We start from the raw sequence: 26,403 nt of genomic DNA, 5'->3' as shown, positions 1-26,403 counted from the left end.
CAAATATGCTAATTAATTAGTGCTAACTATTAATTAAGTTACGAAATCAGACACAAAAACGTACTTTCTCTGAATAAACATATTTTTTTTTTTACATATTTGGAATCTAGACACTTGAATTAGGGGGGGTAGACAAAATTTTAAAACAATTGGGTCGTAAATTGGGTTGCAATAAAGGTTTATATATTTGGCGATAGTCCAGAAAACCGCCAAAAAAAGTCGCCTGCGCAAATAAATATTTTAAGATAACCCTTGACTGATTCAAAAGAGAAACGCTTAATTTTACTAGGTTGCTAGGCAACCAATTTCTGACTGTAAAAAAATTGAAATAATGTTTTGTGATTGCTCTGAGAGGTTTAATTAATAGTTAATAGAAAACACCTCGAAGTTTCTAGGCAATAGACAATTTTTCAGTTCATTTATGTCCAAAAAGCAAAAAAAAATAAATAAATAAATAAAATAAAAAATTATTTTAATCTCTTTTGAAAAGAAAATTTGAATCGATTTATAAGTTTTCAGAATTTAAATACATGAACTTTTTATCTGATATTATTTAGATTATGCTATTTTTGATATGTTTATTCGAGGATTTCATACTAAAATCAAATTAACATAACTTATAATAGCTATATACAAAATTTTAGGGATAACGATTTTTACAGCTTTAATCGAGTCTTCTAGGCATGAAAGTTTGAAGAAAAAAAAAGGGCATGAAAAATAAAATGTAGATTGTATAGTAATTCTAATGCACATTCACAAGGTTTTCTGTAATTTGCGATTTCTTTTTTCTATAACTCAATGAATTGCTGAATGTTTAGTGGCATTTTGAAAACATTGAAATATGTTATGTTTAAGAATAAGATATTGAAATAATATGTTGCATATTGTATGATTCATTGTTTAAAAAATTGCTTCATTTTGCTAGATATTTACGTTACATGGTTTTCTTTGGATAAAGATGATTAGCAAATAGCATCCACATGTTTCGATACATTCTGAAACTTACGTTCGCAAATTCACCATAAAATGTCGCACAGCATATTCTTCAATTACGATAAGCTACATTTACCACCAAATACTGCTACTATGATTATTTTTGTTATATATATATCAGATATATATATATATATATATATATATATATATATATATATATATATATATATATATATATCTGATATGATACTCTCTTTTTAAACAGAGCTCGTAAGGCCCTTAAGATACTGAAATGGGGGCACGAAAACTTAAAAGATTTTTTTTTTCCTAATGCCCGCCTGTGTTAACATCAGTCAATTCAGGCATCTACAGGGCGACAGATATCTGTGTGGCCTAAGGATTCCTAACGAGCATCAAACATTCTCAAAATTAAGTGTTCATTCACTGGAAAATTTAGTGTTTATTCAATTTAAGAACTGTTCCTTCACTTGGTTATCTTACTACTTATTATTTAAACCACCAAAAGCTTAAAACAATATTATGTAAGTTATCTAAATTTTTTTTACATAATTTGCATTTAATAACAAATATGTCGACATGCATTTAATAACAAATACGTCATTTAGCTAAAATTACAAATTTTGAAATTTTTATGATTTTTTTTTTAAAGACAAGCTAAGCTTAAATATTCCTTCACTGGTTAGTTTACCCTATAAGATTTTGAGAAATTTGCGATGTTGTGAGAGATGCTTAAAAATGCTGACTGCGTATTTTTATTAATATTTATAAAATATATATTCAAGAAATTGATGAATATTTTATTCCAAATTTATTCATTCGTATGTATATTATTGAAATTTTATCAGTTATTGAGAAAAAAAATTAAAAATAATCACATTAAAGAAGCACAATCTGTTGTATAATCATATTCTATCAGAAGCATGCTTTTATAAAACTCCACATTCTCTGAATAAAATGTATTTTATTCAATAAAATGTTTTATTCAAATTTCTTTACTAAATTGCAAATAGAATTTTAGACGACTAAAGAAGAAACATCGTATTTTATAGCTTAAAAAAATAAAAATGAAAAGATAAGCAAACGATTATTAGCGAAAAAAATATGAATGAAATTTTATGCTAAGCGCGCGAAGTCAAGTTCCTCGCAAGTTTATCACATTTTAATATTAATCGCTCCATTTAATCATTTCTTCATTGTCGCCAAATTATTTTTTTAAAAATAATTAATTTTAATTTTTCTCAGCTTCTAATAAATAAAAACAGTTGAAACTTTAGATTTTTCAATTGAAAAATATGTAGATTAATATGGTATAAAAAAATTCATGCCTTATAATTCAAAAATTTTTCATCCTTAATTTAATTAAATAATAAAAAATAATTAACAATTATTAAAAATTATTTTTTTCGTGAAATTATCTTTGGGTAAATGAGTTTTATGACTGGGTGAAATTTTCTTCGAATTGCTTTATTAGTTTTTAAAATATGACTAAAAACGTAAAAAGTGAAATTAACATTAAGGGGTACGAACTTTGGATCGCTCTCCTGACCAAACTATGGGGACCATATTTCCCAGATTGCGGCTACCCCCTATATTTTGAAGGTTAAAAATCCAAATATGTAAGAAAAAATATATGTTTATTCAGAGAAAGTACGTTTTTGTGTCTGATTTCGTAACTTAATTAATAGTTAGCACTAATTAATTAGCATATTTGAGGTCACCCCCAGGAACCATTAAGATTAACACTTAGTTCGTGAAAATCCGATCATTAGAACGAAAGTTATTCAGGGTGATATCTTTTTTTTTTTGCCGACTGTACATGTTGTTAATGGTAATACTGTCTTCAGTGTATTTAATCAGTGTATGTGGCTGTGATACATATCATGATTTTTAGCTACGAGGATTGAATAGAAATGGCAGGAGAGTAATATTATTTATCTGAAAAAGAAAATTAATTTTATCCAGTTAATTTTAATCATAAAAAAAAGCAATTTCTAATATTTTAAAATCTGCCACTATTATTGTAAATATGACTTTCTTACTAATTCTTTTTTTTTTCTTTTAGGTTCCAATAATTACAAGTTTCAACATGTAGACGGAAACAGTAATTAAAATAATTTTGTTGGTTTGCAAAAAAATGACATTTTACTTTTAAATAAAAGTTGTACTTTGAATTTCAGCTGACTAATTATTTAAATTTGCAGTTTTATAGCTTTAAAAATTCAAGCACCTTAGACAACTATCTTCTAAAAATACGAGTATGAGTTCCCATAAATAATTTTTACTGACTGTAGAATTTGGATAAGTGTTATTATAAGATGATTTAAATCAATCTATTAAAATTATAGAAGAATTATGCATTTGAAACTTTCTTTTATAGCTAAACAAAAGAAGCAATTACTGCCGAAGGTCTAATATTAAAAATTTCAGGTTGATAAATGATCTCTACTAGTAAAAAAAATATATTGATATACATTATTCTTCATATAATATAAATAATATCTTTATATGTATTATATTTTTTATATAGGGAGTCTAAAAATTAATAAACTAGGTGGTCCGTATAACACCTCACCTTCGTAAGTGCTGAAAAAACAGATTTAAGTTGAGCTACATAAGCCTGAAGTTTAAAATGTCGCATCTTTGGTTGATAAATTAATACTTCTAAAAATAGAAAAATATATACTTGAGGTTACGAAATAATAACTTAAGGTAGAACATGGAACATATGTCGCTAATAAAAAATAACCTTTCCAAGTGTTGAAAATACACTTCAGGTTGATTTATAACAACCAGAAGTGTAAAATAGCCCACCTTAGGTTGAAAAATATATACCTCTACAAGCATAAAATTATATACCCGAGGTTGAAAAATAATTACCTGAGGTAGAACAAAATACATTTGAGGCTGATTTATAACAACCAGTAGTATAAAGCGACACACCACAGGTTGATAAATATATACCTCTATAAGCATAGAATTATATACCTGAGGTTGAAAAACAATTACCTGAAGTCGAACAAAATACACCTGAGGTAGATTTATAATAAGCTGAAGTGTAAAATGACACACCATAGGCTGAAAAATATATACCTCTACAAGCATAAAATTAGATACCTGAGGTTGAAAAATAATTACCTGAAGTCGAACAAAATACACCTGAGATTGATTTATAATAACCTGAAGTGTAAAATGACACACCTTAGGTTGTTGAATAAATACTTCCACAAGTGTAAAAAAATATACTTCAGGCTGATAAGTAATAACCTAAGATTGAAAATGAAACACTTTAAAGTAGTAAATATCTACCTCTCCCCAGATGTAAAATTAAACATCTCAAGTTGAAACATACATACCTCTGGAGGTATATTTAAGGTATATTTGAGGTTGGTTTCGAGGTATTCATTTGCACCCTTTCTAACCTCAACGACGTATTTAAATAACAACCTCCTTTCTACCTTTAAAATATACCTCGTTTATACCTCGATTTTTTCATAAGGGATTGCTGTCGTTAATTTATGATTCGGTCAAAATAGTAAATTTATTCGGTTCCCCCTGCAATTAATGTATTATTTATAGAAATGTATCATTGTTTTACATTCTTAAAATAAAAACATTATTCAAAAGTAAAATTTTTTCTTAGAAGTCAGTAAAATGTTATTTGGTGTAGGTGTCAACTTTCAAAACCATAAAATACATTTTTAACTTGGAAGGGAAATAATTGGTAAAGTTAGACACATCCTATAGCGTAGAAAAATGTTAATTTTGCGGAACCTAGGTCAAGTTGAAACCCTTGGTAAAAACTGCTAAACAGAAGTGTCCGCTGGGAGTAAATCACGCAGAATCTGGAATTTGTTGCTGTAACCAAATTGGTACGATTATTAGTATAATAAATGGAAAAATAGAAGTAGTAATTGATAGTAGGATCGAGTCTAATTCAAATGCTAGTAAAAACAATTGCCGATGGGGATATTGGTTCCGAGTACTGATGGAAAGTAGAAGGATCGATTATAGATTAAATGAGCTCAAGTACGGAATGAAAGGATAGTGATATGGAGTTTAACTAAGTTGGAAAACAGAATCAGAAATAGGTTCAAAAGATAGTAGGCTCGCATGCTGATCAAATGATTGTTGGTGGGTTCGAGAACTAAAACGTGTTGAAATGATAGAGATCAAATGATAGTAAACTTAAATGTTGATCAAATGATACTAGCGAGAACTATTGGAAAAATAAGGTTATCGCGATAGTGGGATTTATTTAGTGCGAGAAAAATTTAGTGTGTTCACTCGATGACTAATCAATGATTGCAAGTTCAATCACCAATAAAAAAAGGGAGTATTTAAGAACTGACATAGAAATAGTAGATTCAATTTTAGTTCAAGTGATAATAGGTTCAAGCACCAAACAACTGAGAGTCAGATCGAGAATCTGTGATAATATGGCGAGTTTTAGTACTAATAATAGAGGGTTTGGAAACCAATATTAAAATAATGTAGGTTCGAGTCAGGGTTAAAGAAAGTATAGAAAGATAGATTCACTCTTTGGAGGAAACTCTCGCTGCTCCAAACCTCCAATTATCTCGTGTGACGGCACGTTGATTGTACTTTTACTTCATGAGCGGAGCTTTCGGACTAATTAACATTGAAGCATTCCTTTTTGTGACGTAAGACATACGCTGTTTTTCTATAGTGATTTTCACCAGTTTTTATGAAGTGAATTAATAAAAATGTGAAATTATTAACGAAATGCTAGTTTGCGCGATTGCAACTTGCAAAAATTCTAATAGAAACAAAAAAGGAAAAAATATAATTTTCCCCGTATTCCCTAAAGTAAATGAACAACTATGTAAAGAACGAATTCAACGTAGCAAACGGAATGACCTAGTTTTAATATAAATCTGAAATACGTTTAAGAATTTTTAAAAGAATTTGCCATCTAAATAGAAAAAGACTCGTTACTTCAAAAAGAATGGCAGGCAAAGAGAAATGGATTCAAGTCCAAGAAAATTAAAGGAATAGTATAAATAATTAATAGTTGAAATTCTCCTAATTTCGTAACAAATCTTTTAATGTAAATATGTAAGATTCCTTTTAATAATATTCTCTAAAATTTAAATATTTATAGACAATTGTAAAATTTCTAATACTATTATGAACCTAAATTATTATTTTGTTTCAGTAATTAGCGCTTTAAGGCTGATGTTTCCTAATGGTTAAGTATGAACAAATTGCCTTTATCAGCATATTTTAAAATCAGGATTCCCAACTTATTGTTATCAAACAATATGTAGCTTAAAAAGTGTCGATATTTTTCACTATTTTTTAATAATGAAAGTTATAACTGAACTGTTTCAAATATTTATAATGTCCTTTATGTCAACTAGTAAAATATTTTTATTAGTCTAAAATGGTATTTTTAATGTTAGGACTAAATGGACAAGAAAAAATTTTTGAACGAAAATAATGCGTTAATTGCGTTGTTTGAAAGCTAATACCAAGAAAATGTCGAACTTATTTTTACAAAGAGAATGATGCGAAGTTTTCATATCTTTGCTTGCAATCTCCGAGATTTATGTATGGCATGACGTCACGAGGACTTTTCTGCTCAAAGAGAGGAATGAAACCAGTCCTATGTACGATTAAATGATAGCGGATTCGATTCCCAATAAAAAGATAGTGAGCGCAAGTACTGTACGTAAGAGCATACGTTAGAAAAGTATTTAAAATATAGGCTACAATTTTGATTAAATCATAGCTGATTTGCAATCAAATAGGTTCGGGTACTGTTAATAATAAAGTATGTTCGAGCATCTAACAAAGATTTGTCTAAAAAAGTGTAATCGATAAATTATTAAATAATGATAATCAAATGAAGGAGAGTTCGTGTATTGATGGTTCAGTTCATGATACAGGGTTCAAGTTTTGATCAATCATTTGTGGTTTTGACAACCAATGAAAATTAGCTTAGTTTTTAACTACTCCGGTCTCAATATGGGAAAGTTTCGAAAAGTGGCTAAGGTTATTGATCAAAATATACGTTTCGAGTACTGAAAGTCGATTCGACAATGATCAAAATATATAAGATCAGCCGATAATAATAGAATCAATTGATATAGTCTATACGTTTACTGATTATAATTCGTTTGGCTAGAGAATTGTTCATATGGTAAGGATTTGACTTATAAATAAAATGAAGTATTCATGCATTAAGAATTTTTGTTTGTCACTTTTTTCCGCGTATATATTTTTTCAAGTTAACTATTATTTACGCGGAGCATTTGTATATCATTTCTTATAATAGTTTACTTACACATATCATTATAGTTTGTACTTTAACAATCACTTTACTTTTACTAGTGTTAACTAGAATTTTGTATTAGTTTTTACACACTATTATTTCTAGGTAGCTTATAATAGCATAGTAATTTACGAATAACTTATATATTTATGTGTTCCTTACGTTTAAGCGTTTATTTTTCATATGCATATCTAAGCATTAATGCGTTGCTAATACCTATTTATAGTAAATTTTCGTTTGATTTATATTCATCCATTATTTTTTTAACTTTTGACTGTCTTATGTGTTTACTTTACACATTTATTTTACATATGCATTACCTTTACGAGTTTTTTAATTAATAGTGACTTTATTGAGACTGAAATTTTGAGTGAAAAATTTGTGTCGGCGTTTTAAACTAAGCTTTTAAATCTACTCATAAAAACTATAAGTTAAAAAAGGTGTACTTTTGTCACTAATAACCAATTTAAAAATAAAAATCTAAACTTTAGCAATTTTAGTTTCAAGAATAAAATATTTGCGGTCATATGCATAACTTAACTCCATAATTTATGTGTTAGGGATAAAGGAAGAAACACACACACAATGCATTTTAATTACATACGCGAGGATAACCTGTAAAATAATTAACTTTTTGTTTAAGAAAGATAACATTTGTCAGCCATAACAGTTTTGTCGTTATTGTACATGGAAGATGATCTTGCTTATTTCATCAGTCACTCAGTCCTTACTCAGATCACGTGGGTGACATGACTCTTTCAGTTACTTGAATTTCATCATGTTGATCTAACATATACAGGAACAACGCAGACGGAACTATTATGACGAGGATGGTAACAGTAAAATGCCTAACAAACAGTTTTGCGACTTGTTGGTAACGAGCATTTGTCTTTAGATCCTGCAATAAAAAGTGCACTGTTATTTCTACCTCGTCATAACATATTCTCACAACTCTAAGTGAAACCCTCACAAGAACGCCATAGTGTGTTGTCAAGGGCCATCGTCTAATTTTTTCCCTCTATCATAATTGAAAAAGATCTGAACTTTATTAACGAGTGTGTCAGAAAAATTCATATGAACTTTACGAAAAATAAAAGATAACACAAAAAAAATAATAAACAAGGAATAAATTTTTGGAAGATCATACGTATACGAGACTAGATTAAAAAAGGGCAAACTTTAAATTTTATCACAAAATAATAATAAAATACACAATTTTTAATTTATACAACTTTTAAATCTAAACTCTTTCTTTACCTTATGCTTTTCTTTTTATTTAAGCATTATTTTTATGCATCACATTTCTTTGTTTTTTTCTCATACTTCACTTTTTAATACGTTTTACACGTTAAATTTACTCTACGGGTTAACTTTTATGCATGACTTTTGCGCTTTACTTTTTTATGCCTTAATATTTTACTTATTATTCTTTATTTTTATTTATCTATGCTAAGTATTCTTATATGTGTAGTTATAACTTTTACGCGTTTACTTTTCCTAAATATTATTTTTCATTTTTTGTATTACCTTTCTTTCTGCCTTATTTTCTTATATTTTACTGTTTAATATTATTTTACTTTCCTATTACGAGTTTTTTTAATGCGTCGCCTTTTTATGTGTAACTTTTATGAGTATTTTTTTTTATGTAGTGTTTTTACCTTTCTTTTTATGCGTTACATTCACAATGCCTACGAGCTCATTTTAAGCTTTATTGTAAATTACGTGTTACTTTTTCGTTTACTTTTCTTATCAGTTTATTTTACGCGTTTACTTCTACTATGTGGTCATTTATTTTTCATGTGTGTTCATTTTTCGTTTGTTACTGTTTCACATTATTATAAATTATTCGTTACTTTTCTTAATGCTTTACTTTTCTCATTCGATACTTCAACGCGTTCACTTTTATAATGCGTAAAATTATGCATTTATTTTTTTATTGCTTTTCGATCCTTTAATTTACTAATCCCATTTATTTCCTTTTTTGTATTGCATTTACATGATTTATTTCGTTGTTATATTTCACGCTTTTACTCTTTCAATCACTTACTTTTTCTTTCCTTAAGCGCTACCTACAAGTTTTAAAGATTGTAAACTTGAGAACCTTGGCTAAGGGAAGATAGTCTTGGCATAGGCTTGTTGAGAAGGCCAAGGCCCATCTTGTGCTGTCGTGCCAATAAGGAGAAGAAGAAAGCGATACTTTTACACTTTATGCGTCCCATTTACGCGTTATAGACTTAATTTGCACACATTTGCATGTTTGACGAATTACTATTTTTCAAACGTTTCTTCGAAGGGCTTTTACTTATGCATCAATTTTACACGATTACTATTAATTCTTGTGTTTACTATTAATTTAACGAATTACTTTATGATTTAATTTTCGTTAATCTTACGTGTAATTAATTATATTACAAGCTTTTTTTTTCTCCCTTTCTACGTAAATTTGCTTTTACTTTACGCACTTCTAATCTCTATGCTTTAATTTAAATACTTTAACAGGTTACACACTATTTTTAAGCGTTCTTTACGTGAGGCTCTTCCTTAAGCGTTTTTCTCTATTCCTTTGCATTGCATTAATTTTCCTTATGAGTTACTTCACTTATGTATTACTTTTACTCATTAATTTTCGAACATGTCAATCTTACGTGTTACATGCGTTACTTTTCTTTTCTACGTAAATTTGAAAATTTAATTTCGTATACGTTGCATTTATGTTACGAGTTATTATATATATATATATATATATATATATATATATATATATATATATATATATATATATATATATATATATATATATATATATATATATATATATATATATATATATATATATATATATATATATATATATATATATATATATATATATATATATATATTGGAATTTTCTTAAAACGCATTTTGCTACACTTTTTATACTTTCATTTCACGCTTTACTGTAACTTTACACATTACTTTATATTTTACTGTCAACACTTTTATATTTTACTCTTTATATTTTACCCTTTACTTAACATTTTCCGCTTTATTTTAATTTTATACTTATCGCTTTACATTATTGTCTTTCGTTTCACATTTTATCTGACGCTGCAATTTATATTTCATGTTTTACTTTAACTACTTACTTTTGCTTTATTTTCCTTTACTTTAATTCTTTACTTGACAATTTATATTTTACTTATTTTTTTAAGCTTAGTTTACGAATTTACTTCACATTCAAATTTGTTCTTTAATATGTTTCTCTTAATACTTTCAACTTTGTAAGCATATTACTTTATTTTATATTTTTCGCCTTTTTTACGCTTTTACTTTATATTTTACTATGCTCTTTAGTTTACATTTTTTACACTACGTTTTATTTTATGCGCTTTTTCCGCACTTTACCCTTTAGTTTATACTTTATATTCTACTGACAAACATTTTTTTAGACTTAGTTTTCTTGACGATTTCACTTTAGTTTACTGATATATTTAGATATCTTCTTTACTATACACTTTTCTATTTACTACATTTTACATTTGATTGTACTTTCTGCTATATTTTCGACTTTCCACTTTACCTATTTCTTTTATTTATATTTTGGCATTTTACCACATTTTTACTTTATGCTTCACTTCGTATTTTATGCTTTACTTTTCTTTTTTACTTCGCTAATTTCTTATTTTACGTTTTACTTGATATGTTACGCTTTAAATTATTCTATAAAATACTTTGCTTTTTATTTCATATTTTGCTTTTTACTTTATATATTAATCTTTACTTTATATTTAACAATAAATTTGGTGATATACTGCGTAATTTATATTTTACTTCATATTTCACTTTATACTTCACGTTTCACTTTACCTTATACAATAATTAACGTTTTAGTTCACACAATATTTATATTTTTTCTTTAAACTTGTCTCTTATCAAACGCTTTTCTTTCCGTTATAATATATTTTTTATTTTAATGATAATTTTCAGCTATATTTAGATTAATTGTTTTTTTTTCCTTTCACTATTGTCTTTACACACAATTTTACTTTGTGTTTCACGCTTTGATGCTATAGTTTACTTCATTTTTAAGTTGACTTAATATCTTACTCTTTACGTAACACTTTATATTTATGCTTATATTACTTTACGCTTTTACTTTAACTGATACTTAAGTTTGAGCAACTCTTATTCTCTAATATAATTTCTACTTTTTATATTACGTTTTTTTATTCAGCTTGCAAACTTTCTACTTTACTAAATATTTAACTTTTTACTTTATATATTTCGCGCTTTACACTACATAATTTTTTTATGTTTTCGCTTTGCTTAGCATTATATTTACTGCATTACTAAATAAAATTTTAATTTTAGCTTTATTTTATGCTTAACTCCGAAATAAAAACCTTTCAAAAAAGAGGTTTTAACGCAATTAAAAGGTGTCTAACCGTTCTGAACGAAAACGATTGCTTTATTGTTTCAGTTTGTGACAAATATAATGTTTAGGCTAATTTCTGAATGCATTTTGATTTAAGTATAGTAAGTGATTAATATTAATTAGTTACTATTAATATAGTGAACACGAAGATTATTAAATCCTTTGAGTGTTTATATGACTTACCTTTAAAAAACTATGATGTCACTTGGTTAGACTTATATTTCCTAAAGATTTCGAAAGCTGAAAAAAAAAATATCACATATTGATTAAAATTACATAAATATCTTTGCAACAAGATAAAAGGGGGCATCCAAACATTACTTAAGGACATGTGAGCAAAGGAGTTGTTATATTCCATGTCAACTGTCATCTATGAAAAGGTACCCCGACATAGCGTCGAGTTAACATGTCATATATACTAGTGAATTATAGTTGTAATTTTGTAGTGGTAGATACGCTACAGTACTCCCCCACCAGAATTATAGCTGTGATAGAATTCGATAACACTAGTTGCTGTATTTGTGACAGACCGGGAGTACTGCATTAAAGTCACCGGGTTTTGAACATTAGTCATGAGAGCTGTATTAAGATCATGGTCGTAGTCGCTCCTGTGCTGCTTTTAGCAGTCGGGTGATTGCAGGTTGACGTTGCGTGTGATCGAGACGAAACTCAGTAGCAACAGTACGAAGAGGTGGATAATGTTGCAGTCACAAGTAGCAAGTCAACTGTTCAATGTGGACCATCAATCGAGGTGGGCGTTACTGTCAAGATAGGCCTGTTCATATCGAAGCGGGCGTTGCTGCTCAGGTAGGTGCGTTCTCATCACGTCCGGGTCACCAATGTGGGGAAAGGAGCTGTTATCGTCCATGTCAACTTTCATCTATGAAAAGGTACCCCGACATAGAGCAACACCTCCTAAATAAGAGCAGGCCTCAGCACGGGTTTCCATAAATATCCTTTAGTAGTCCAAACGTAATGACATATTTCGTATTTTCAACCACTGCGCAGCTTAGTACCCTTAACGAAATGACATCTTTCTTATTTTTCATCTACTGCGCAGTTAACTGCGTTAGATCGGACTACTAAATTGATCCGTGCTGAGGCCTTCCTTCTTCTAGGAGGTGATGCATAAAGACGAGTTAACATGACGAGTTAATATATGTACTAGTGAATTGTAGTTGTAATTTTGTAGTGGTAGATACGTTACAGACATAAAGGGGATGGGTTTTTTTAATTTGCTTATATTTATTGACCAGGGCCAGGCAGAATGCGAGCAATGTTTACGTATGTCATTTAAATCACATAATAATTGCAAGTTGCTTTTTTTTAAAGAAAATATTATTAATTTGAAAGAATTACTCTTGAAACAATTTCAAACTTTAAATAAAATTTTGGAGAGCGAAACAATTTGGACAAAAATTGCTTTTATGTGTTTCAGAGTTCAAGAGTTTTAGGCATTTCAGAAAAACTGCAAAGATTTCTTAATAATATTCTTCTCAAAATTTCATAAAATTAATATCTATTGTACTATTCTTTTGAAGAGTTACATAAAATGAAATTCTAAAATTAGATTACTTCAGGTAAAGTGAAAAATTAGAGCTTCTTCGATAACTTCTTTGCATCATTTTTAAGCATTACTTTTTTTTAAGCTTCAGTATACCCACATATTACTTTATACCCTACTTTTCTTTGTGAGTTACTTTTGCATCAATTTTACGCGTTAATTTTCGCACGCGTTACACTCACTCGTTGTTATATTTCTGGCGTAACTTTCCTTTTTTTATTTTTGCATAAATTTGCTAGTTTTATTTCTTATATTTATATATTTACTTTGTTATACATAACGTTTCTTTTATTCTTTTTTATGTGCTACGTTTTAATTAATATTTTATATGATATTTTGGCACGTTTACTTCTATAATTCTTTTTTTTTTCTGCTTTAATTTGGACACACATATTATTTGATATTTTATACTCTACTTTTCTTTATATGTTACTTTAGGTCGCTCTTTTGCTATGTGTTTTATGAGTTACTCTGTTTTAAGCGTTACTATCTTTACACGCTACTTTTCGTATAATTTTATTTTTTTTATAACTTATTTTCACTTTTACACATTATATTTTATTTTGCGCGAATCTTTCTTATGCTTAAATTTTATTAGTGCGTTAGATCTATTTACGAGTTAGTATTCCCTTCTTATTCTTTACAATTTACACGATCACTTTATTTTGACTTAGTTTTACTTTACTTGTGCTGTAGTTTTCATTCTTTCCGGCAAACGTCCTTTAGAAAAAACGCGGGTGCTTCTCTAATGCGCTACTTTTATTTGTCACTTTTCATATGTTTTACTTTAACGCGTTATTATATTTTGCTCCTTACTTTTCTTACTAAGTTACCTTTGAGAATTTGCTATTCTACAGTGTTAATGCAGTTTTTTCGATTATTTTCGCCAAAACTTCCTTTAATTTTTTACCTTATGCATTATTTTTCTGAGCATATATTTTTACAAGCTACTTTTACACAATTTTCGCATCATTTTTACTCTTTACTTCTCTTTATACTCAATTCACCTATATTTTACTTTCCTTTAAGTGCTAATTTTTGTTCTCTTGCATTACATTGTGTTTCCTTATGCGTTACTTTACTTATGTATTAATTTCATGATAAAATTTTTGCACTTGTTACTCTTACGCGTAGTTATATTTCATGCGTTACTTTTCTTATGCGTTTTATTTGCGTGCCACACGAGTTCCTCTTATACGTTTTTGTAAATTATGAGTTACTTTCTATTATGCATTGCTCTTTCGCGTTTACCTTTCCTACATTTAATTTTATTAAGCAGTAATTTTACGCGTTTATTTTCCTTTCGTGTTACTTTTTCTTATACTTGTTTCTTTCATGCATTAGTTCTATTTATGTGTTACATTTGAGCGTTTTTATTATCTCTTGATTTTTTTAATGCGTTACTTTAACGCATTATTTTTTTTTGCGATTTAAATTGCAGTTTTTACTTTATATTTCACACTTTAACTTTTATGATTTCCTTTTGTTTTGGATTTTTTTCTTATGTATTACTTTTTCACGCTTTGCTGCACCAAGCCTTTCTTAAGTTTCTTCTCCGTTAGTTTTACTTTCTCGATGCTTTATTTTAAATATTATCAACTATATATTTCACGTCTTGTATGCGATACTTTTATCTGTTTATTTTTTATGCGTTATTCAGAAAGCGTTACTTTTTCAGTATGCGTTATTTCAAGTGTTTACTTTTTTATGGGTTTCATTCAATTTTACGCTTTTTCTTTTTGCTTAAAATACACACTACTATACTTTATATTAGACACTTTACTATTCTTATGCCTGATTTCTACGCGATCATTTTCACGCCATAACTTTTATTATGCAGTTACTTTACGCATCATTTACTTCGTTTATGCGTTATTTGTTGCTTTTGGGCATAATTTCTATTGATAAACCTTACTGTTTTCGTTATTATATATTACGAATTGCTTTTACGTGTTTCCACATATTAAACTTTATTTTTCTTCATTCTCTACTTTTCTTATTCGTAACTTTAAAGTGTTCAGGATTTTCATGCCTTTCTTTTCCTCACGAATTTCGTTATTCGTTACTTTTACGCATTTACTTTTATTTTGCGGTTATTTTTATGATTAATTACTTCGTCCTTTTTCTGTTACTTTTACGCTTGTTAAGTTTTACGCGTCCGTTCTATTCCTGGGTTACCTCTACGCGTTAATATATGTATGCGTTATATTCCTTCATGATTAAATTTTCTTTTTCGTTATGCGTTACTTTATCTTTTACTTTTCTTATGAGTTTCAACTACTTTCACGCTTTATGTCTTATGCGTTTATTTTATACATACGCTAATTCTACTTTTACGAGTTGTTTTTAAATGTTTTTTTCCTTATGGTTTACGCTTATGCGCTTTTTTCTTAAATTATACATCTTATTCTTCTTATGTTTTACTTTTTCTTTACGCCTGAATTTTAATTACGAGGTACTTTCGCGCTTTATAATAAACTCAGTGGCGCGACAGCCCATGGAGGGCCAAGGCCTACTATGTCTATCTCAGTTTTCTTGACATTGGGCTTTTGCGCTTTATACACGTAGCTTTTCGTTATATCTTGCATTTACTTTTCGTTATATCTTATATTTACTTTGTCTTATTTTTACTATTGCTGTACACGTTTACTTTAGTCTTCGTATATTTTACGCGTTTTTTTTCACATGTGTTACTTCTGCGTTTAAGCGTTATTTTTCTTTATGCTTTAAGTTTATTTTATATTTTACACATTTCTTCATATGTTTCTTTTACACGTTTAAATTTTTATGCGTTACTTTAACTTTAGTTTACACAATGTTTTTATTACATACTTTTTCGTGTTACTCTTGTTCTCCAAGTTGCTATCTTTTCCCCTTTCTTTTCTTATCACGTAGTTTTACTTTCCATATGCACGAATATACCTTTTACGCTTTGTATTTTATTTCAAGCTTTATTCAAGTTGCTCAATATTTATGAATTACTAGTTCTTATGCGTTACATTCTTTTTACGTAACATTTACGAGTTTTTTCTATAATGGGTCATTTTACGTATTTATTTTTATCATGTTTTTTCTTTTCTCTTAATAATTTTACGTTATTATTTTACGCGTTAGTTCTATTTATGCATTATTATTTTTCTATTCTTTACAATATCCGCAATAACCATTTATGCTTTATTTTGACGCGTTTCGCTTACTCGTACATTTTTTTATCTATTACTAATTTTAAACTCTACAATACTTTTTGCGTTACTTTTAAGTTTAAAATAAAATTTCGCAAAAAAAAGTATAAAGAGTTATTATGTGTCACACGCTTACAATTCTCTTGATATTTTTAATTTAATGCGCTATTATAGTTAACACGTTTTTTATAGTTAAGCAACTTTTTCTTCCACGCGATATTAAATTTTCACTTAACCCTCATTATTGCTTACATTTGCATTGCATACGCGCTAATTTTACCGGTTTTAGTAAATTACGAGTACAATTTCATTATGCGTTATATTTTCGCGTTTAGTTTTGTTATTTGTTACTTTTACGCTTTTTTCTTTGTTATGCAGTAATTTTAAGCATTTATTTATGTAATATTTATTTTACTATGTAATATTAATTATAAATATTATTTACTATGTAATAATAATTATTATGTAATATTTATTTATTAGATAGCAAATGACCCGGACTCACCGCCAACATTTAACTCGACAATTGGAAAAAGTTGGATCGACCTGACTCTGTATACCGGGAAACTGAATGTACAGAACTGGAGAGTCGAAGACAGAGAAACTCTGAGCGATCACAGGTTGCTGATCATGGAAATAATGCACGGCGACACAACGATCATCGGGATTGACAAAATAAATTATCAAGACCTCAACTTATTCGACTTTCTGATTAAGGTCAACAGGTCGACACGAGATTGGGAGGACAGATTGGGAATGACAGATACAATCGACGGCCTTGACAAGGTGGTGGAAGATATGACAGCGGAAGTTATTCAGATTTGCAGGACCAGCAAAAAACAAAAAGGGAAGAAAAGTCCAAAATGGTGGACACTAGATTTAGCTATACAACGCAAAAGATTGAGGGCGAAGCTCAGACGATTTCAAAAAGAGAGAGATACAACAATGAGGCAACACAGATTAATTGAATATAGGAGAGAAAAAGCCCTGTACAAGAAACAAATACTGCAACAAAAGAGAAACACACTAAGGGAATATTTGCAAAATATTACAACGCAGGAATGTTTTGGGAAACCTTATCAGTTTGCTAGGAATAAAGACCCCTACTCCGGCTGCATAGCACAGATAAAGAATGTAGATGGCACATTCACGGAAACTAAAATCGAAACAATAAAGGCTATAATCGAGTACCACTTCGACACAAGGAACCCCGAGTTATTGCCTAAAACTAAGAACTGCAACATGGACCAGCCATTCACGGCCACGGAACTCAGGCATGCCGTAATTAAGTTTAAAGGTAATAAAGCACCAGGCTTGAACGGCTTGCCTCCTGAAGTAATAAAGGCTCTACATGAAGCTGCGCCAAACATCATGTTGAAATAGATGAATAAGTGCCTCGAATTGTCACACTTTCCGACTATCTGGGAAAAGAGCGAGAATCATACTTATCCCGAAATCGGGGAAAGATCTATCTAAACCAGACGGATATAGGCCTATCTCCCTCCTCCCGGTGTGGGGGAAAGTGCTAGACAAGCTGCTGACTACCAGACTGGTGTACTTTCTAGAATCGAACAAGCTACTTAACAATGCTCAACATGGATTTCGCAAAGGGAGATCGACCACGACGGCCATGAAAAGAGTCCTAGAGATTGTGAGCAATGCGAAAGCACATGGGGAATATACGTTAGGGGTCTCCTTGGATATCAAGGGGGCCTTTGACACCATATCATGGAAGAAAATCCTGGAGAGACTAATTAGTCTAAACTGTAATGGAAATCTGCATAATCTTATTGGAAGCTTCCTAAATGATAGGAAAGTCACATATGGAGACATCGAGCATGCAGTGACGTGCGGGGTACCGCAGGGCTCCAGCATGGGCCCGATATTATGGCTAACCGTGGCTGATCAAATTCTTTCTGAGGACAAAACGAACACGTGGTGGCATTTCCAGATGACTTTTTCGTTCTGATCACAGGGACTGTAATAAACAGACATGGCCCAAGGGCCACGGCAATTTTGGGTAAATACCAGAGATGGGCAGATTTTAACCACCTGCAGTTCAGTACGGGGAAAACACAAGCCCTAGTATTCCCAAAGCAAAAGAAAATTAGTAGAAAGCCAACTGTTAAACTAAATAATCATAGTATCCCAATTAATGATACCATTACGTACCTTGGGTTTCGATTAAACTGTCAGCTCTCCTGGTTGCCACATCTGGACTATTTATATGGCAAGATTTCCCTATTTTATTCAAAACTTAAGAGATGCTCAGGGATCGACTGGGGGATTAGCCCGAAAATTCGAAAATATATTTATCTCAACAGTGTTTGCAAAATTGCCTCATACGGCTCGGAGATTTGGTATAACAAACAGGTAAGGGTTATAAATAGAATTAAAAAGATTGAGCGCATCCCGCTGCTAAATATTAGTTGGGCCTACAGAACGACTTCATCCTCGGTGTTAGACGTTTTAGCCGGAGTAATCCCGCTTGAGCTAACAATTGAAGCCGAATCAAAAATGTCGAATCTATTTTTGCATAATGACAACCCTATAGACAAAACTGAACTACCTCTAAAGCATCCAGCCGAATTAAAAACAATAGACATTAGTTTCGAACTACCAACACATAAAGGAATTGAAATATACACAGACGGTTCTAAATTGATTTTTAACAATGAGCATAGAGTGGGATGCGCCTACACGCTCTATTTTTGGGGTTTTCTCATAGAGAGCAAAAAATTTAGACTTAGCAACTTCGTGACAGTATTTAAAGTAGAACTTTGGGCAATCCTTCAGTCGATTCATTGGGTTAACGACAACAATATAACTAGTCCGGTTAAGATTTTTTCGGACTCCCTTTCCGGACTGCAGGCTCTCTGTTGTCCGGAGGAGAGGAAATTCTTGACTCACATGATTAAGGACAACATCAACGATAATATTTCTTTATTTTGGATTAAGGCCCACGCGGGTTTTCGTGGTAACGAGGAGGCTGACAGCCTGGCCAAATCAGCTTGCGAAAAACATATTGATTTAAGTGATATCAAACCTAAAAATACAATTAAAACAGAAATTTTTATACAAAACTTACAACTTTGGCAAAATCAATGGGATAACACTAATAATAAGGGACGACATACCCATGAATTCATTAAAAAAGTCAACCATAGGAAAATTTATCCAAATTTTTAATTGAACCAATGTCTTACAAACCACGGAACCCAGGGCACGTACCAATCACGATTTCACAACAAAACCGATCAATGCCAGAACTGCGGGTGCTTGGAGGACTTAGAGCACATACTATGCGTATGCCAAAATTTTCAAGATCTGCGATCTTTATACTTTCCATCTAATACGACTATAGAAACTATCAAAAATCTCAGGATGATCCCAAAAATCAGCATGGGAATCGAACTTATCATAAAGAGACATTTTGAAATAAATTTACCTGAATCCTTTGACTAGAGTGTATTTGATTTCTGGGATAGTGACACAGCTATATCTTTCATGTGACAGGTACATCTGCATGGACTCTCATTGCTACTAATTGCATCCACTTCAAATGTCTTTGTGAATTGAGTTCTTTTCATCTGTAAATATTCACGATTCACTGTTAATTTAACAAACGATTGTTTTTATAATTGAACTTCTTTTCATCCGTGACATTTCACCTGCTAATTACTATAAATTTATACCAATGATGTGACATGTTTATCTGTAGGTGTCATCACTGATATTAATTACATCCACCCCAAACATCTTTGTGGATTGAACTTCTATTCATCTGTAAATATTTACGACAAACTGAAACCTCTACCTACGACTGTTAATATGATCCAACTTCTATTCATCTGTAAATTACTGTCTGTATATTGCTATTGGAAATTGGTTGTTCATCCGTAATTTTTCATTCATGTCTGTAATTTTTCAACAACTACTTAAATGTTTTTATAAGTTGCAATTCATGCTGTGCTATAAGTTGCAATTCATGCTGTGCCCCTTTTCGGGGGCGGGACAGGGCTCAGTAATAAATCTTCCATGTGATATTACACTTTACGCATTTAAGAACAAATATTTGTTTTATGAAGGAAAAAGTACTTTATAATTGTATTTTATTCCTCTTTTATGAATTCCATTTGGAGGGAGGCTCTTTTTACCTGTCATTCTACAATACGAGTTATATTTTTCATGCGTTACATTTTCTCGTTCAGTTTTCTAATTTTTTACTTTTGCCATGCAGCAATTTTAAGCATTTATTTTGCTTATATGCTCCTTATTTTTACTTGTAACTTTCACGTATTAGCTCAATTTAATCGTTACTTTTTAAGCGTTAACATACATTACGTCTTACTTTTTATTCTTTATTTTTCGTATTATGTTTTTTCGGATCGCATTATGATTTCTTATGTTTTGAATTACACAATTTTTACATTACTTTCTAGACTTTTTACCGCGTTACTTTTCGGCGCTTTTAATTTTTTACCAGTTTTTTTAGTACGCATTCGTTTTTTTCTATTACTTATTCTATGCGCTATTATTTAGACCTGAACAATATATTTTATGCTTACACTTAATTGATTTTCTTAATTATTTTTCTTTCTTTACTGTTACTTTAACGCTTTATTATACTTCATGCTCTACTTTTCTTAAAACGTTACCATTCAGAATTCAATTTTCTCTTGTTATTACTTTTCTTATGCAAAAGTTTTAATTCTTTCCGTCAAACTTCCCTTATATTTTTAAAGCGTATTTTTCATTTATGGATTATTTTTCTGTGTATGTTTTTCGCATTACTTTTATGCAAAGGCTTTCATTTTTAATAATAACTTCCTTTTATGCTTTACTTTGTCTACATTTAACTTCAGATTGTATAAGATTCTTTATGCGTTCGGTTTAAGCTTAATTATATATTACGCGATACTTTTCAAGTGCAATTTCTACTCGTATTCTTTTATGTCTCAATTTTACGTATGCGTGTAACTCTTTCGATGCTTTATTTTAAACTGCTGTTTGTAGAAAATGCAACACCATGAAAGAATCATCAGAATCAAATGAAATTTAATGAAGAAACGACTTGTACTGATACAAATAAATGATGAAATTTTCAAAACAAAAGAAACAAATTAAGCGTCCGAAATCAGTATTTGGTGCAGCCACCACGCGCTGCAATAAGTGCTGCTATACGACGTGGCATGGAGTCAAACAGATGTTGAATATCTGCTTGAGGAAGAGAATTCCATATCGCTTGTATGCGCAACCAAAGTTCGTCTTTGGAAACTGCAGGACGCGGATCACGAGTGAGACGCCGACCAACCATATCCCACACGTGCTCACTAGGCGACATATCCGGCGAATAAACAGGCCAAGGAAGAAGTTGCATGCGTTGTGCAGAACAGAAGTCTCTAACAGTCCGCGCAACATGTGGGCGTGCATTATCCTGCTGAAAGATAGCTCCAGGGATGCCTTGAAGGAAAGGAACGACTTCGGGCTGTAGCACTTCACGGACGTATCTGTTGCTATTGAGATTACCCTCAATTCGTATCAAATTGGATCGTCCATGATACGAAATCGCACCCCAGACCATAACTCCGGGTGTTCGACCACTATGTCGTTCAATAATACACTCAGGAAGGCAGCGTTGACCGGCATAACGTCTAACACGAACACGGCCATCATGGGTCCACAAATTGAAGCGTGATTCATCTGAAAAGACAACTTGGTGCCAATCAGCTCGCCAGTCTCTGTGCTCAAGAGCCCACTGCCGACGCAGCCGTCGATGATCCGCCGTGAGGGGAATCCTGTATAATGGCACCCTTGCACGCAATCCACGGCGCAGCAGACGACGACGAATTGACGAAGCCGACAATTGTACACCTGTAGCAGTAGACCAATGTGCTGCCAGCTGCCTGGAGGAAGCTGTGCGATCATTCACCGCCATGCGGAGCAGGTGTCGATCATCGCGCTCTGACGTCACCTTCTGTCGTCCAGTGCCTGTTTTTCGAGTTGTTCGGTGCTCGTCGGTCCACTGCTTCCAAACTCGCATCACTGTGGAACTGTTCCGCTGCATACGAGCTGCTATTGCGCGATAGGAAAATCCTCCTTCTCGAAGGCCGATTATCCTCCCTCGTTCAAACTCCGTAAGTTGCTTGAATTTCTTATTCTTCCGTCGTGGAGGCATACTCAGGTCTCACTAAACGTTTGCCACTAACAAATAATCATAGACTATTTTCAACGTCCCGCTACAGCACTTTATTTATACGCTTTCAGCATCAATTCAGAGGGCGCTGCGCGCGCCACGCACGCGCGATGGCTCTGAAACTTTATTAATTTGCATAATATCCTATAATTGACATTTGCTGCGAATTTCATTTGATTCTGATGATTCCTTCATGGTGTTGCATTTTCTACAAACAGCAGTTTATACATTTAAACATTTTACCTTTATAGTGAAAATTTATTTTTCTTTATGCATTACTTATACATCTTCAATTTTTGTTTCAACATTATTTTCGTTTTTCTTATTAGTATATTTCTTTATAATTTACTTTTGTGGACTACATTTGTTTTAATGTTAATTTTACATTACTCTTCTTATGCATTACTCTTTGGTGTTTTACACGTGTTTACTTCTATTCAGCGTTATTTTTACGCGTTTTCTAAAAGCCATTATTATTACACATAATATTTTAGGCTTTACTTTTCGTAAAGCGTTACTTTTAAGAATTTACATTTCCAAGACATTTCTCTTGTTGTGCAGTACTTAGACGCGTTGATCTATTTCATTTTTTGCTTTACTTTTTAACGCATTGCTTTTTTTATGCGTTTTTACAAATTTACTTTTACAGTTTACTAAACTTACTTTCTATTTTTATTCTCTACTTTTCTTTATGCTTTATTTTTCTGTGTTTTTATTCTTATGCTTTAAATTCATCTTTTTTATGCATTACTTTATCGCATTTACTTTTCTTAAGCGAGATTTTTACTTTTATGGGTAATAGATACTTTTACACATTAAACAATTAGCTTTCAATTTTAAACGTTGCATTGACGTTTTATTTTCGATTCATTTGTTTTAATTTACATAAATTTTTTTTTAATATGGGCTACCTTTGAGCATTTAAACTTTTTTGCCTAACATTTACCCGTTAAATTTATTTTAGGTGTTATGTTTTATGCAATACTTTTCCTTATGCGTTTCATTTATTAGACATAATCGTATTTTACGAGTTATTTTTTTTTCTACACGGAATTCTTGTTATACGTTACTCATACCTTTATTATGCGTTGCTCTACTTTCTTTACTCCATACTTCACTCGTTACTTTTACTTTCTCGCATTAGTTATATTATTCTTTAATTTACTCACTTTTTTTTTTATCTTTTACTTTTTTATCTGTAATTTTCTTCTACAGATTTGCTTTTTTACGCGTTATTTCTACTTACTTTTACTCGTAATGCTCTTTCTACATTACGCCTTACTTTTCTTAATGCTTTAATTTACACTTTTTTTTTTGCTTAATTTTATATTTAATACTTTGTTTTTCTTTACGCGTTACTTTTCTAAAGCTTTACTTTCACACATTTTTTTTTATTTCTTACTTTTTCGTACTATTGTTATGCTTTAATTAACACATTTTTTATGGTACTTTGTTTCACACTTTACATTTTTTATACTTTTGTTAATGGATTATGTTTTACACTATACATTATATTTCCCTTCCTACTTTATTTTTATGCTCTATAATTTTCTTTTAATTTGCCGAGCTTCACTTTATTCTACAGTTTACTTTACTTTATGCTTTACTTCTTACTCTACGTTATTCTTATATTACTCGATTTATATTACGTTTTAAATTTTGTTTACGCTTTGAATTACATGCTTTTTATTTTCCATTTTTCTTTTCTTTCTACTTTACATGCTATTTACTTTTTCTTTCCACTAAACATAAGCTATATTTTTATTTTATATTTTGCGCTTTAGTTTTCTTTATGGTTCACACTTCAAATGACATTAAAATGTACTATTTTACACAAATTTTATTTAGGCTTTATTTTAAACTTTACTTTAATCTTAAATTTATTAATTTTTATACGCATCACTAATAGCTTAACCTGCTATTGTACTGCATAATTTACATTTTTTTTAGGCATTAATTATCTCACTTTTTATCTTATTTTATGCATATTTGACTTTACTCTGGATATTCACGCTTTACTATAACTTTACACATTATTTTATATTATACTCTTTGTATTTTTATATTTTACCCTTTACTTTTCATTTTCCGCTTTATTTTAATTTTATACTTTTTGCTTTACATTTTTGTACGTTTCACATTTTATCTTACGCTGCAATTAAATTATCATAAGTTTTACTTTAACTACTTACTTTTTGCTTTATTTTCCTTTACTTTAATTCTTTACTTGACAATTTATATTTTACGCGTTTCTTTAAAGCTTAGTTCACGAATTTACTTCACATTAAAAATTGTTCTCTAATGTGTTTCACTTTATACCTTCAACTTTATATGCATATTACTTTATATTTTGCGCCTTTTTTACGCTTTTACTTCATATTTTACTATATTCTTTAGTTTCTTAGTTTACATTTCTTACGCTACGTTTTATTTTAGGTGCTTTTTGCTTAATTAACATTTTACCCTTTAGTTTATACTTAATATTCTACTTTACTTCAAACATTAATTTATGCTCAGCTTACTTGACGATTTCACTTTATAGTTTACTGATATATTTATATATTTTTTTACTACACACTTTTCTTTTTTACTACATTTTACATTTGATTATACTTTCGACATTACTTAATACTTTTTTATATTTTGCGTTTTACCACTTTTCACTTCGTATTTTATGCTTTACATTTCTTTTTTACTTCTCTAATTTCTTATTTTACGTTTTACTTGATATGTTACGCTTTAAATTATTCTATAAAATATTTTGCTTTATATTTCATATTTTACTTTTTACTATACAATGCTTTTGACTTTATATATTAACCTTTACTTTATACTTAACAATAAGTTTGGTGATATACTGCGTAATTTATATTTTACTTCATATTTCACTTTATACTTCACGTTTCACTTTACCTTATACAATAATTAACGTTTTAGTTCACACAATATTTTATATTTTTTCTTTAAACTTGTCTTCATATCAAGCGCTTTTCTTTCCGTTATAATATATTTTTTATTTCAATGATAATTTTCAGCTATATTTAGATTGTTTTTTTTCTTCTTACACTTTTAAACACAATTTTACTTTGTGTTTCAAGCTTTGCTTTAGATTTGATGCTATAGTTCACTTTACTTCATTTTTAAATTTACTTAATATCTTACTCTTTACATAACACTTTATATTTATGCTTTACGCTTATGCTTTATGCTTATGCTTTACGCTTTTACTTTAACTGATACTTAAGTTTGAGCAACTCTTATTCTCTAATATAATTTCTACTTTTTATCTTACGTTTTTTATTTAGCTTACAAACTTCCTACTTTACTAAATATTTAACTTTTTACTTTATATATTTTGCGCTTTACACTACATAATTTTTTTAAGTTTTCGCTTTGCTTAGCATTATATTTACTGCAATACTAAATAAAATTTTAATTTTAGCTTTATTTTATGCTTAACTCCGAAATAAAAATCTTTCAAAAAAGAACCTTTGACCGAAATAAAAACCTTTCAAAAAAGAGGTTTTAACGTAATTAGAGTAATAATAATCTGAACGAAAACGATTGTTTATTGTTTGAGTTTGTGACAAATATAATGTTTCGGCTAATTTCTGAATGCATTTTGATTTAAGAATAGTTAGTGATTAATATTAATTAGTTACTATTCATATAGTGAACACGAAGATTATTAAATCCTTTGAGTGTTTATATGACTTACCTTTAAAAAACTATGATGTCTCTTAGATTGTCTAAAGATTTCGAAAGCTGAAAAAAAAACACATATTGATTAAA

The 26,403-nt window shown here is 30.1% G+C and overlaps 1 protein-coding gene and 1 long non-coding RNA gene across 3 annotated transcripts in view; one reads left to right on the top strand and one right to left on the bottom strand.

Moving 5' to 3' along the window:
• Nucleotides 1-6,247: 6,247 nt before the first annotated feature.
• On the top strand, nt 6,248-19,870 carry LOC147806737 (uncharacterized). The gene is made up of 2 exons (XM_087167120.1): nt 6,248-7,120; nt 16,899-19,870. The coding sequence occupies exons 1-2, from the start codon at nt 7,118-7,120 to the stop codon at nt 17,796-17,798; spliced, it is 903 nt and encodes a 300-aa protein (XP_087023246.1). The 5' UTR covers nt 6,248-7,117; the 3' UTR covers nt 17,799-19,870.
• LOC147806736 (uncharacterized) overlaps nt 7,827-26,403 on the bottom strand; it is a 29,141-nt gene continuing 10,564 nt past the window's right edge. For both annotated transcript variants that reach the window (XR_015435093.1, XR_015435094.1), the window contains 4 exons: nt 26,330-26,376; nt 19,864-20,005; nt 11,853-11,909; nt 7,827-8,150 (listed from right to left, as the gene is read on the bottom strand). This is a non-coding gene — a long non-coding RNA (uncharacterized LOC147806736). The remainder of the gene's footprint in view (nt 8,151-11,852; nt 11,910-19,863; nt 20,006-26,329; nt 26,377-26,403) is intronic.

The sequence above is a fragment of the Parasteatoda tepidariorum genome, chromosome 7 (assembly GCF_982258835.1).
Source record: "Parasteatoda tepidariorum strain Cologne lab strain chromosome 7, Ptep-v5.0, whole genome shotgun sequence".
NCBI classification, from domain to species: domain Eukaryota; kingdom Metazoa; phylum Arthropoda; class Arachnida; order Araneae; family Theridiidae; genus Parasteatoda; species Parasteatoda tepidariorum.
This window is presented reverse-complemented; position numbering and strand designations above follow the sequence as displayed.